Source organism: Scardinius erythrophthalmus (assembly GCF_964197995.2).
Source record: "Scardinius erythrophthalmus genome assembly, chromosome: 10".
NCBI lineage: Eukaryota > Metazoa > Chordata > Actinopteri > Cypriniformes > Leuciscidae > Scardinius > Scardinius erythrophthalmus.
In genome coordinates this window covers 33,399,693-33,411,757 of record NC_138230.1, presented here as the reverse complement: position 1 = coordinate 33,411,757, position 12,065 = coordinate 33,399,693, and the positions used below count along the sequence as shown (strand labels likewise).

The following is a 12,065-nucleotide window of genomic DNA, read 5'->3' as shown; positions in this document are numbered from 1 at the left end:
TGCATATTTAAGGTCTGAATTAGGTTTAGGTAACGGCTGCTCTCCTGAACATTTGAAAATATATGGAGGGGAAAAAAAGTGAATAATTCTCAAAAAGAATCTTTCCAGATGCGGATGTCAATATTTATTAGAAACTCTATGAACTTTACATGTTCAAATACATCATTCAAGACAAGTGATTCTCAAGTCTTCATTTGAGAAACAGCCAGTGGCATGAAAACACACATTGAGGTCTTCATTAATTCACCCCTGCCGCTGCTTGTGTCTGGGGTGGGCCTTGCAAAAAACAAACAACCTTCCACGGCGGCGAACGAAAAAGCAGTCTTTACAGCGTCTTTTAAGAGCTGTTTTTGTCTTCATGCCAGCAGATGGTTGAACACACAGGAGCTGCTGGCATTGTCCAAGCTGGGGTGAGAGGAAAGCTGTGTGTGGCTTGCACATTGGGTTGAAGAATCCCCTAAACTGCATTGTTGCAACTGTGATGGTGGAGATACATCTCTGTGCACCTACTGCAGGTAAGGAGCAGGACGCAGCACATCTGGCAACTTGGGACATCTGCCGAGTCAAGGAACCGACAAGACTAGAGAGCAATAGAGGTGTCATGGTGTCAACACCTAGTGAAACAGAAAATACAACATTTAGGTGTGTGACCAGCATCATTTGACAAAATTACCATATTTTGCATCATATATTAAAACCAGTACCTATTGCTAGCTGCTAGTATGATCTACTTAAAATGAAGGAAAATACTAAAAATGTCAAACAATTTCTTATGTACTTATAACAATATATTATAAATTATCATGGTTTCGACAAAAAATACACAATTACTAACCTTCTGGATGACTGCTGACTTATATTATCTATTTGTATGACCATATTTTGTAAATGATTTCAAATATCAATTATATCTGATGGCAAAGTGACAACGCAGTGAAACCTTATAAAATACAGTTTAGAAAATACTGCCTGAACATAGTAGTAACTTAGTGTTTCTTTTCTTATTATAACCCATAAACAGTATTGAGTTATGGTCTGAGGACAGGTAACGTTAAAAGGAATAAGAGATTGTCATTTATTTGACAAAATAAAGAGAGAAATTGAAATGTCATCTCTGATTAATTTGGTATTTTAAAAACTAATAGCTAGATTACAACTGCCATTAATTTTCATTCTGTCCTTTTAGTTCGTATTCAGAGCTGCATGCTACAATTTAATACGGGCTAAGTTAACCCCATTTCCACACATATAAATTTCCTGAGAGTATTATGTAACGTTAGAGGGCGTCATTACAACAAAGTTGGCATAAAAAAAATAAACTGAGCGCTAACTAACGTTAGCTTGTTAACGTTAGACTGAACACTCTCTCTTCAACGGCATATAAATGTGTTGATTTCAATACAATGATTACAGTCAGAAATACAAACAAAAACATAAGCATCGCGTACCTGTCTGAATATACCGATAGAAACGTGTATAAATCTATTTATTCCCAAATGCATCGATGTTAAGGTAGCATGCTTCAAGCGTGCGGAAACTGTATAGTGTACAAGTTCCTGTGACGTAATGACTTTCAGGAAAGTCATAACGCACGCATGCGCACAGTACAATACCCTTATTGGAACCAGGAGGACTCAAACTTGTGAATAATAAAGGTTTTGTTATATATCTTGTTTTTTTATTTAAAAATAACGAGTGGATTTTCTAAATAAGTGTCCATTATATATTGTAAAGGGAAATTGTTTAAATGCACAAATTAATTCAGTTGTTTTCGACCAGCAGAGGCCAGCAGTGAACCATTAAGAGATTTATACACACAGCAAAGCAAAGCAAAGCAAAGGCTGCTGGGTAATACTTGCAGGCAAACATGGCAGCCACCCTTCCAAGGATGTTGTCCTTCGGTAAAAACACGAAGGCTCTGCTCAATAGCATGAGGTTATCGGTAGTTTCAGTCCAGCAATACAGTGTACCGGTTTCTAATTATGGAGAAAAAGTGACTCACACGGGACAGGTGAGGCACAGTTTTACAGTATTTAAAGGATTCAATGCACGTCTGTTTATAGTATTAGCATTTGTTGTGAGAATTGACTCTCAGATCTTGCTGTTAAGGATTGGTCGTGCGGTATTTTGTGCATTTAATGGCAAATGAAGGATGCTGCTGCCTCTTGTCAGTGTTATGATGGGACTGGAGTGATTCCTTTTGCTGCTTGTTTTTGTTGCAGCTCTATGACGAAAATGATGTGAGAAGAGCTAGATTCATCGGTAGACTAAAAGAGGTAAAGATAACTATTTACAGACCCTCTTAACAATTTCCATACTCTACTAATCTACTCCAAAGTAAAATATTGTCTTAGTTTGTTCATTCATGGAGCTTTTAATCTCTGGTGCAGGTGAATGAGAACTTTGCAATCAACTTGGTTGCAGAAGAACCAGTGTCAAACGTAGAGTCAAGAGTGGTGTCCTGTGATGGAGGCGGAGGGGCTCTCGGCCACCCCAAAGTTTACATCAACTTGGTAAACATGTATTTTATAATAGTTTCTGAAAGTGGGAGAGGGAATGAGAAGGTTACCTTTTAAACAAAGCAGCAAAATAAAAATACAAATTTTTCCCTTTGAATTTTACTCCCAGGAAACATCTCAAACAATTTAACTCCATATGGTTCACATTTTTGAAATGCCATGTGACCCTGGACCACAAAACCAGTCACATGGGTACATTTTTTGAAAGTGAGATTTATACATCAAGCATCCGAAAGCTGAATAAATAAGCTTTCCATTGATATATGGTTTGTTAGGATAGGACAATATTTGGCCGTGATACAACTATTTGAAAATCTGGAATCTGAGGGTGCAAAAAATCAAAACATTGAGAAAATCACCTTTAAAGTTGTCCATTTGTGTTCGTGATTGTGCTGCATTCACTCTGAAAATATTTCTTTATATATTTACGGTAGGAAATTCACAAAATATCTTCATGGAACATGACATAAAAGAAAAACCAATCATTTTGACCCATACAATGTATTGTTGACTATTACCCATGCGACTTGTGATTGGTTTTGTCATCCAGGGTCACATATTCAGTTGAACTAATCAAATGCTTAGAGATTAAAACTAAGTCTGTCTTCATGCTGCATGTAACATTTATTATTGTATCATGCATTAATTAATTCAACCTTTTCACAGGACAAGGAGACCAAAGTTGGCACTTGTGGATACTGTGGGCTGCAGTTTCAGCAGAAGCATCATCACTGAAGAACTGTCTTTTGTTTGTGTGGGGTATACATTATTTACATTTAAAGATATCTTATTCCTTTCTCTGTAAAATAAAATATTAGTATAATATAACTACAGAAGCTGCAGCGTTTCATTGCCTCTTATTTACATTTTTAGTTCTTTATTTTCTGGTGTCTTTTGCACCTTTCCAAGCTTGCGTCTCAACTCTCAAGGTCGCCAAATCATGCACATGATTTATTCCAGCATTCACAGACAGATGGCGCACATGGTCTTTGCAAAATGCTATCATCACTCAAAGGGGTAGTTTAGTCATAATTTCCAAACCTGTATGAGTTTCTTTCTTCTGTTGAACACAAAAGAAGATATTTTGAAGAATGTTGGTAACCAGAGAGTTGATCGTAGCCATTGACTTCTATAGAATTTTTTATTACTATGGAAGTTAATGGCTACCATCAACCGTCTGGTTACCAACATTCTTCAAAATATCTTCTTTTGTGTTGATTTTGGGGTGAACTATCCTTTTAAAAGAATTAGAATGTAAATGTACCCTCAGCACTTTCTAGTCAAATGTTTTTTTGGATGTGTATTTTGGATATTATCTTTCTATTACACCTGGTTTTGATGCCACTATACCGGGTTCAGCTTACCTCAGTGATTATTTAAATTAAATCATACTTATTCATATCTGTAAGTTATTATGTTTTCCATTTGTGTTTGAGAGTAATTCTATAAAAAGTTCCTTTGAGGTTTGGTTCACTGAGTTCTGACAGCATATGTGCAATACCATGAATGTAATACATGTGTGCCCTAAATGATCTGACAGGTCTCGTGCATAATCATATAGCCTTCTGTCTTCTAGCACTGAAATAAGACCAGTCAGCTTTCAGGTCTAATACTAACTTGACATTTTCCTGCTCCGACAGACTCTGTAGGGTGGATGGTGTTCATTTTACTCTCAGCGATGTTTCTGAAGCACATAGGGCCGCATTAACAATAGGGCTATGCAGGGCTTAAAGGGTTAGTTCTCCCAAAAATTAAAATTCTGTCATCAATTACTCACCCTCATGTCGTTCCAAACCCGTAAGACCCCCGTTCATCTCCGGAACACAAGTTAAGATATTTTTGATGAAATTCGATGGCTCAGGAAGGGCTCCATTGACAGCTGTTTAATTTACACTTTGAAGGCCCAGAAAGGTAGGAAAAACATCGTTAAAATAGTCCATGTGACTACAGTGGCTCAACCTTAATTTTATGAAGCGACGAGAATACTTTTTGTGTGCCAAAAAAAAAAAAAAACTTTATTCAACAATTTCTTCTCTTCCGCATCAGTCTCCTTGGTGACGCATGCGTGTGTGATGCTGACGCTTCTGACATATGACCCGGAAACGCAGGTCTGTGTTTAAAAGCAGAGGAAGACTGCTGATCTGTGTTCATATGTGAACATTAAAGACTCTGTGGTGAACCTAGCTGAAATCAGAATAGCTCCCATGCAAACTGAATTGTTGAGGTAAACTGCACAAAATGGTCATTTCAATCTTTTTAATACATACGCCGCCACTACAATCGAAATGACCATGTAGTACTGAAGCTGTAAAAATATGACGTTGTGGTGTCTATTGATAATGTTGCTAGAAAGTGTTAACAGCAGAATGAACTGACTCGATATCTACTATGGACTTTTAAGGTAATCAGCTAACCTACCTAGATCACTTTGTTATTGGCGTTTTATTCTATTTAAATATCTAAACGTTAGTGTGAAAACGAAAAAATTTTTAGATAGGCCTAGGCCGAGGGACATTGGTTATGCTCATCTTTGCTCGCTCCTTTTAAGCTTATCTTGAGGAAAACAGCTTATTTTTTCACGAAGCAAATACAAAAGTCCAGGGGTCTCATTTATAAAACTGTGCATAGGAACCTTACTAAAAGTGTACGTGCGCCCGAAAGCCAAAAAAGGCATACGCAAAAAAATATTGAGACTTATAAAACCGTTCGTACGCCAGAACCTGCGCAGAATTCACTTTGTAAATCCCAGTCAGTGGAAGATTGTGCGCACATGCGTCTCCTCCCCGAAATAACCATATATGGAGCTTACAACGCCTAGTTTTACTATGCAGATCCTCATCTGCATATCCTTTGCATATGATTATTAATCCATGTGATAATGTACAAGACACATTACATTAATAAAAATCATCAAAAAAAATCAAATAGTGTATAAAATACATTTCAGAGAAAGTTTTTCTCACTCTTTCGCACTGGCCGAATTGTATTTTTAAAGGAGAACTCCGGTAAATTTTAACATTGAGCTCATTTTTTTTTTGTACATTTGGAGTGCTGTCAATAAAGAGAACAACGACAAAAATCGGTGTTGCCTACACCGAGTTATTCTATTTTTTAAATTTGCACCATGTTGACTTCAGTGGGGCAAGTACTAAACCTGCTTTTAGCCTCTTAACATCCTTGATGTGTCATTACAAGTGCACAGAAAATGTGAGTGATTCCTTCAGAGTGAACACGAGTGAATCTGACTGCAGTAGATATGAAAGAAATGTATAAAAATTATGTTTTTTAAGCCAGCGCAAATACCTGTGTTTACATCCTGTTTTCGGGTGAAGTCCAAAGTAGTCGATTCCCGAGTTCACGCGCGTGATCATAGGTACTAAACCTATGCGCGTGAACTCGGGAATCGACTACTAGCTCAATGTTAAAATTGACCGGAGTTCTCCTTTAATTGAAGCAGATAGGCCTTGGGCATTATTTGCACGAAACTATTTTCTCAGACAATCTGGTATTATCATGATAAGCAATTATCTCTGTGGTTAAAACATTTAAACACAGCACGCCACAGGAAAAGTGTTCAAAAACATCACATCCACAACAAATATTTCTATTGATTGAATCTGAATATAAAAAATGTTGTAAGTAATGATTTCATGTTTAAGTGTTTAACTCCATTAATTTGAATGGCATATTTAATCAAAATGTTTATATCAGAAGTAAAACATAGTTTAAATCATTATTTTATTTATTTAAACTGGTATTTGCGTCAGTTTCACTAAACGGCCCAACACGCTCGCTGGAGCGGACATTTAAGATGGGATGGATATTTGCTTCAAGTGACATGCTTGGTGAGTGAAAGTATATTTGTATTATCTTTCTGTATGTTTAATTTTCTTTAGATTTTCTGTCTAAAAGTGACCAAAAAGACACTTAACTCCAGCTCACCATCGGTGTCGCCAAACTGCTCCATCTCCAAAACGTTCGTACGCATGGGTCAGAGTTTGCGTGCAGGTGCGCAAATTTTCCCGTCAAGTTTGTTTTTATAAATCACAACTTATGCGTCGGAAGTGGCGTACGCCTCTTTCAGGGCCTGTTTTGTGCGTACGCAACGGTTATAAATGAGGCCCCAGGACCGGAAGCAATCTGTTTGACAGAATGCGGAAGTTAATTTGCGCATAACCCCTATTAGCCTTACATTAAATATTGGGTAATATAAAGGCAAACAAATTACTTTTATAGAGGTTGTTTTATAGTGCTTAAGTTTTTTTTATTAATGCCATAGTTTATTATCAGTATTAGTATTATTATTGTTTTTATAGAAACCCCATGGTAATTAGGAGCTAGTTTTTCCTGTCATGATTTTAGTTAAACAATGCAGCAAAAATGGTATCTTTTCAGGACAATACTTTTTTTATTCTTTCTAGTTCAGTTCTAATTAACTTTAAATGCAAAATATTAATAAAAAAAATAAGAGCCTTTCATTATTAATATTTTTATATTGTTTCTGTCCTTTATTTATTCCAATTTATAGAAGTTACCCCAGCAGAACATTAATGGGGAAACCTGTGGGAATAATTAATTAACCGCATGAATAATTAATATTTTTTAAAAATCATATCTGTAACACAAAGAGATATAATGTATTGTATCTCTATCTAAAATATAAAAATATTTAATATTTCAGATAGAGATGCAATACATTGTATCTCTTTGTGTTAAAGATATGATTTTTTTTTTAAATATTATTCATGCGGTATGAAAACATTGTGGCACCAAAGATAGGCTACTATGAAAGGGGGCCCTTGGGTTTGCCATAGCCCCAGGGCCCTGTGTGTTCTTAATGCGGGCTAGGGCAGGACGACATGAAAAGAAGCAAAGGGTGAAAGAACGGAGCAACCTGCATCTTTAAGCATTGGTGAGCTGCGTTCCTGTCTTGTTCCTGCTAAGTTTGGAGAATGTCAAGGGGGGAATAGTCTGATAAGAAACACTAGTGCGGAACAATACATGTTTGAGGAAGATCATATATATATTTCATCAAGAGTATTCTCTGCCGGCACGGCCATGCCAAATTGGCCTTGTGGCAGTGTGGAGGAAGCCCGGTCTCTAGTGGTGCATGCAGTGGAACTGAGTTTTCCGGCTGGAGACCCCTCAGGTTGAGAGAAAGGCAGCCATGCTGCTATAATTGGGGCTGGTGACAGAAGGCAGGAGACAGCGTGATGCCAATTAACCCTCATCTGCGCTCTGTCCTGTCCAATATGTGTGATAGGTAAGGGGAAGGCTTCATTGTTAAGGGCTGTGGCTTTTTTCTTTATCAGGAGGCGTCTAAATTGCAGGTGGTTGGCTAGTTTAAACATTGCTCTGAGCAAAATCTTGGGGTGAAACTGAGCATATGAATTGTGCTGCATAGGAAAGTGCTCTCTATTATTCATGAAGCTAAAATGGAGCCAGCAGAGATACAGCAGGATGTTGTGGGATGGCAGAAAATGCCGTTTTTCACGATTTAAATTGTTCTGCAGTGCTGGCGGTAGGTGTACGTATATGACATTTAAATGTGATCACCATTTCTTTCCACAGTAACAGAACTGTTCTTTTATTTCATTTAAATCCAAATTTCACCCTTGATACAAATCTTGCATTCTTTGATCAGATCTTTCCGTTTGATCTAAATTGTTATTCAGGCATAAAACGGAAGTTCCTTATAAGCATATCCAAGTGAAACGGCTTCTCAAACAAGAAAAAAAATGTAGGGTAGGACTACATTTGATGTTGATATCGATAGCGTTGATATCGTTGAATCATTGTGGTTTGTTATTGCTGTAATCTCATTATTGCCGTAATCTCATGTGAGTGATAGGTTGTCCCGTCCTCACATCAGTAAACATCATCAGAGGAGAGAAGAAAAAAATTATGTTGGAAAAATAATTTAAATTAAGATAAATACTGCAATATTCCATTAAAGAAACTAAGTTCACATGTTAACTATAGTTAACTATAGTTAACTATATAAAGTTTTAATAATCGTTCTAATCCTGAGAATAGGAAAGTCCACGCCCCAGCTACCCTATATTGATAAGGGCATAGAGGAATGATAGGCCTATAATTGAAATCACTTTCAGAATCTTTTTTTTTTTCAGCTGATAAAATGATAAATTGACGGCTGTCAAACAGAATCCACCTGACTAAGCACGCAAGACGACAAAACTGCAGTGGGCAACAGAACATTATCGTCCATTGGTGTGGATGCTAATATAGGTATAATTATAGTTCTCGTTCTTGGTGTGAATGGGAGTAACAATGTTAAAGGTTCAGGGAAAAAGGAGGCGGGATTCGGCGAACAGTAAACGTGACTTTAATCACAAAATAAACAAACAACTAAATGAAAGTAAAGCACCAGCCCCTCACGGATGACTGCCACTCATCTTCACTCTCGTCTTCCACTGTCGTCACTCCTCCTTGACTCTTTCCGGCTCATCAATACTCACGCCACCGGCCTCGTTCCGTACCCACGGCTCTCGGCCCCTCCCTGCTTGCCACATACCCTCATCATTCTTCACAGGCTGGGGGACACCCACGAGCGTCACAACAGCCACAGCAGCTGGGGGTATGAACAGACAAGTCGAGAGAAAAAGGGATGGACGGATGAGGAGAGACAGAGGGGAGAGAGGAAAAAGAATTTCACAAAAATTGTGTTCCAGTTCCCAGTACACACTGCCACTCAGTCCTCAACCAGCTGAGAGGCCCTCAATCGATGGTACTGGATGCCCCGTGGTGGACGGCGAAGGCTCCTCAGGCAAACGCCATCGACTTCTCCCCCTCATGGACGGCAGCCGCCCCTCTCAGCAGACACTGGCGGTCAACGTTAGTTTGTGCTGCCCGTCCTCCTCAGCACTGCAATCCCCCTCATCAGTGTAACAAAGTTAAAGAGTAACTCAGGGAAGAAGGAGGCCGGAACTGGCAAACAGTAAACGTAACTTTAATCACAAAAATAAACATCAAACAATAAAAGCCCCTCACGGACGACCCTTTATATATCGATATAACTATATATAATATTGTGCGCAATCTGTCACGCCCACTAGAGCCTCATCAATAGTTGCATGCATGCGCTGAACACCTCTGAAGTAAACTAACCCTGAAACAGAACCTGTTCCGGAGCCAGAGCGAGTAGGTTGCTATGGCTATTGCACACCCTGAAAGTTACCTCCGTTTTTGGTACCGAAAGTTGAGGTTATCCGCTTACTTATTACCCTTAAACATTCCCGGGTATGTCACATAACCTGCTTTCTGGAATTCACTCCGGAGAACGTGATTTCAACAAGTACAGCATGTTTCTGGATCAACATTGTTGTTAATCCTGGAACAACATTCCAATCAACCAATCAGATTTGAGGGACACGTTTAGAGTTTATGTCAATTAGGCTTACAACCAGGGTTGATTGCTTCTACATCAGTGTAATTCAACTATCATTTCCCTCTGATTTTTGGGATTACTTATAGGTAGGGTTCGGTTCAAGGGTAGGGGTAGGGTTATGACTACATTTTTGGTCAGGAATATTGATTCCGGGATCAACAAATATATTGATCCAGGAACTTGTCTTACTTGGACAAATCATGGTGACCCTCAAGACCCTCATTAACATTTGCACCACAGGCCTTGCTCTGTTCCCACGGCTCCACCCCCACCCTGCTGGGCACAACAGGCTTTTCAAATATTGCAGGATTATTTTATGTAATTCATATGGCAGTCTTTCACCACATGAACGGATTGGCTGCTTCTTATAATTAGTCTACTCTTCCAAACCGTCACAAAGAAACTGTAGTGCTCTGTGAAATGACTCATAACTTCACCTAATTGTCTGCATTAATTCCCTTCTGCCCCATGTACTAGAGTCATGACCTTTACTCGTGAGATTGTGTCATGTTTCTCAAAGCTATCGCAGACTCCTCCAACTATTGCTTCAAGAAAGTTTATGTGTGTGTGTGTGTGTGTGTGTGTGTGTGTGTGTGTGTGTGTGTGTGTGTGTGTGTGTGTATGTGTGTGTGTAGACTACTTATGAGTGCCACCAGAAATGAAAGAAAAACTAATGTTTTGTTAACATTTAGTGATGCATATTTGTCGGCATATGTTATTTTACTGTTCTGCTGTTGCAACATAATGGCTCTGAATGAGACAAATCACTAACAATTCGGTTGATCTAGTGCTTCTGCAGACCTGTGACACCATGATGTTTACAGCTTGCAGTTAACACTGCAATGCCTGTTTTATTTGACCTCATGTGTTTAGAACAAAATCTCAACACATCCCAACCTTGTAATCCAAATCATGAATAACAAAGGGGACACAATGACGTTACATTGGAGAAACTTTGTTGAGTTAACACTCTAAATACCTCGGTTGTGATTCCCATATGCTGGAAGTTAGACCATGTTGGAACAGGCTAATGCATCATAGGCTTACAGATTAAACCATACATTAAGATGTATATACATTAATGCTGAAATTATTAGTTAAAATTAGACTGAGAAATTTTAAGGTTTTGATTTTTCTGCCTTCAAAAAGAGGGATAATATAATTTATAGAAAAAAATATATACTTTGATTGGATTGAGATCATAAAACAACTAATTACAACAATTTGTATGGGATGAAGTGTTTATCGAATATAAACCAAAAAATCTTAATATCTTTCCAACATCTTTAAATACGAAAATGGAATTTCCTATTTCTTTAGTGCTCCAAGTTTCTTTACTGAACGCCTGGATGTCATTATTTATTACCATATATGTAAGTTATTTATAATGCCGAAAAAGAAAGGAATCCTCGGATGAATTCATCCTGAATAATTCAGTCTAAAATCGTTAACCCCATACAAGGTTGTGGCAGGTTTCTCCTCTGTTCTAATGAATACTTTATTATCATCATCCCAAGCTTCAAACTGGAAAGATTGAACAAATAAATAAATAAATAAATCAAGGACAAACTTCAAGCATGCAATTAACACAATGACCGATCAGCAAAACTTTTATGCAATTTTATGTATTTTTAAACTATGGATAGATGGTTAATTTTACTTAACAATATTTTTTTTTTTTGCATGCTTTAAAACAACAACAAAAAATCTAATATATGTATGTATATATCTATATTTGTGTGAAACTGTCCATATATAAGTCGATTTTATTTGAAAAATCTTGAGTGGATGGAGTGATATCCATGTCTGTGCCAATTATCTGGACCATGGGGATTTTAAATTATCAAAGATGAAAAGAGTTAGAGGCCAATCTGTCTACTTCGTTCAAATCATGCGTTACTTCACTCCTCTCACCAGGGGTTAGGATTAGACTGTCAAACACCATTTGTCTTTCTTCCTAGTTGGTTTTAAAAAGTTAGCATCTAGTTTCACAGGGGGTCGCTCATGTCTCAGGTGGCTCTAAATAGCACCAATTCCTCGTTGACATCATGGCAAGCCATTTTAACTATTAAATATTTTTTTCTGCTATAGATCATTAGCAAGTAACCCTGTATTAACCATATCTTTCCACTTTCACT

General features: G+C 37.8%; 1 protein-coding gene and 1 long non-coding RNA gene across 2 annotated transcripts; one reads left to right on the top strand and one right to left on the bottom strand.

Moving 5' to 3' along the window:
- Positions 1-97: 97 nt before the first annotated feature.
- On the bottom strand, positions 98-1,586 carry LOC308697266. The gene is made up of 2 exons (XR_014030922.1): positions 1,449-1,586; positions 98-614 (listed from the first exon to the last, which is right to left on the bottom strand). It is a non-coding gene; the product is annotated as an uncharacterized lncRNA (long non-coding RNA).
- A 226-nt stretch (positions 1,587-1,812) lies between these two features.
- On the top strand, positions 1,813-4,517 carry ndufs6 (NADH:ubiquinone oxidoreductase subunit S6). Its single transcript, XM_081376437.1, has 4 exons — positions 1,813-2,011; positions 2,223-2,276; positions 2,391-2,513; positions 3,186-4,517. The coding sequence occupies exons 1-4, from the start codon at positions 1,868-1,870 to the stop codon at positions 3,252-3,254; spliced, it is 390 nt and encodes a 129-aa protein (XP_081232563.1). The 5' UTR covers positions 1,813-1,867; the 3' UTR covers positions 3,255-4,517.
- Positions 4,518-12,065: the final 7,548 nt, after the last annotated feature.

Coding starts and splice junctions, on each gene's coding strand:
- ndufs6 (XM_081376437.1), top strand. CDS start 1,868: ATGGCAGCCACCCTTCCAAGGATGTTGTCCTTCGGTAAAAACACGAAG. Junction 2,277..2,390: donor TCATCGGTAGACTAAAAGAG/GTAAAGATAACT, acceptor TCTCTGGTGCAG/GTGAATGAGAACTTTGCAAT. Junction 2,514..3,185: donor CCAAAGTTTACATCAACTTG/GTAAACATGTAT, acceptor ACCTTTTCACAG/GACAAGGAGACCAAAGTTGG.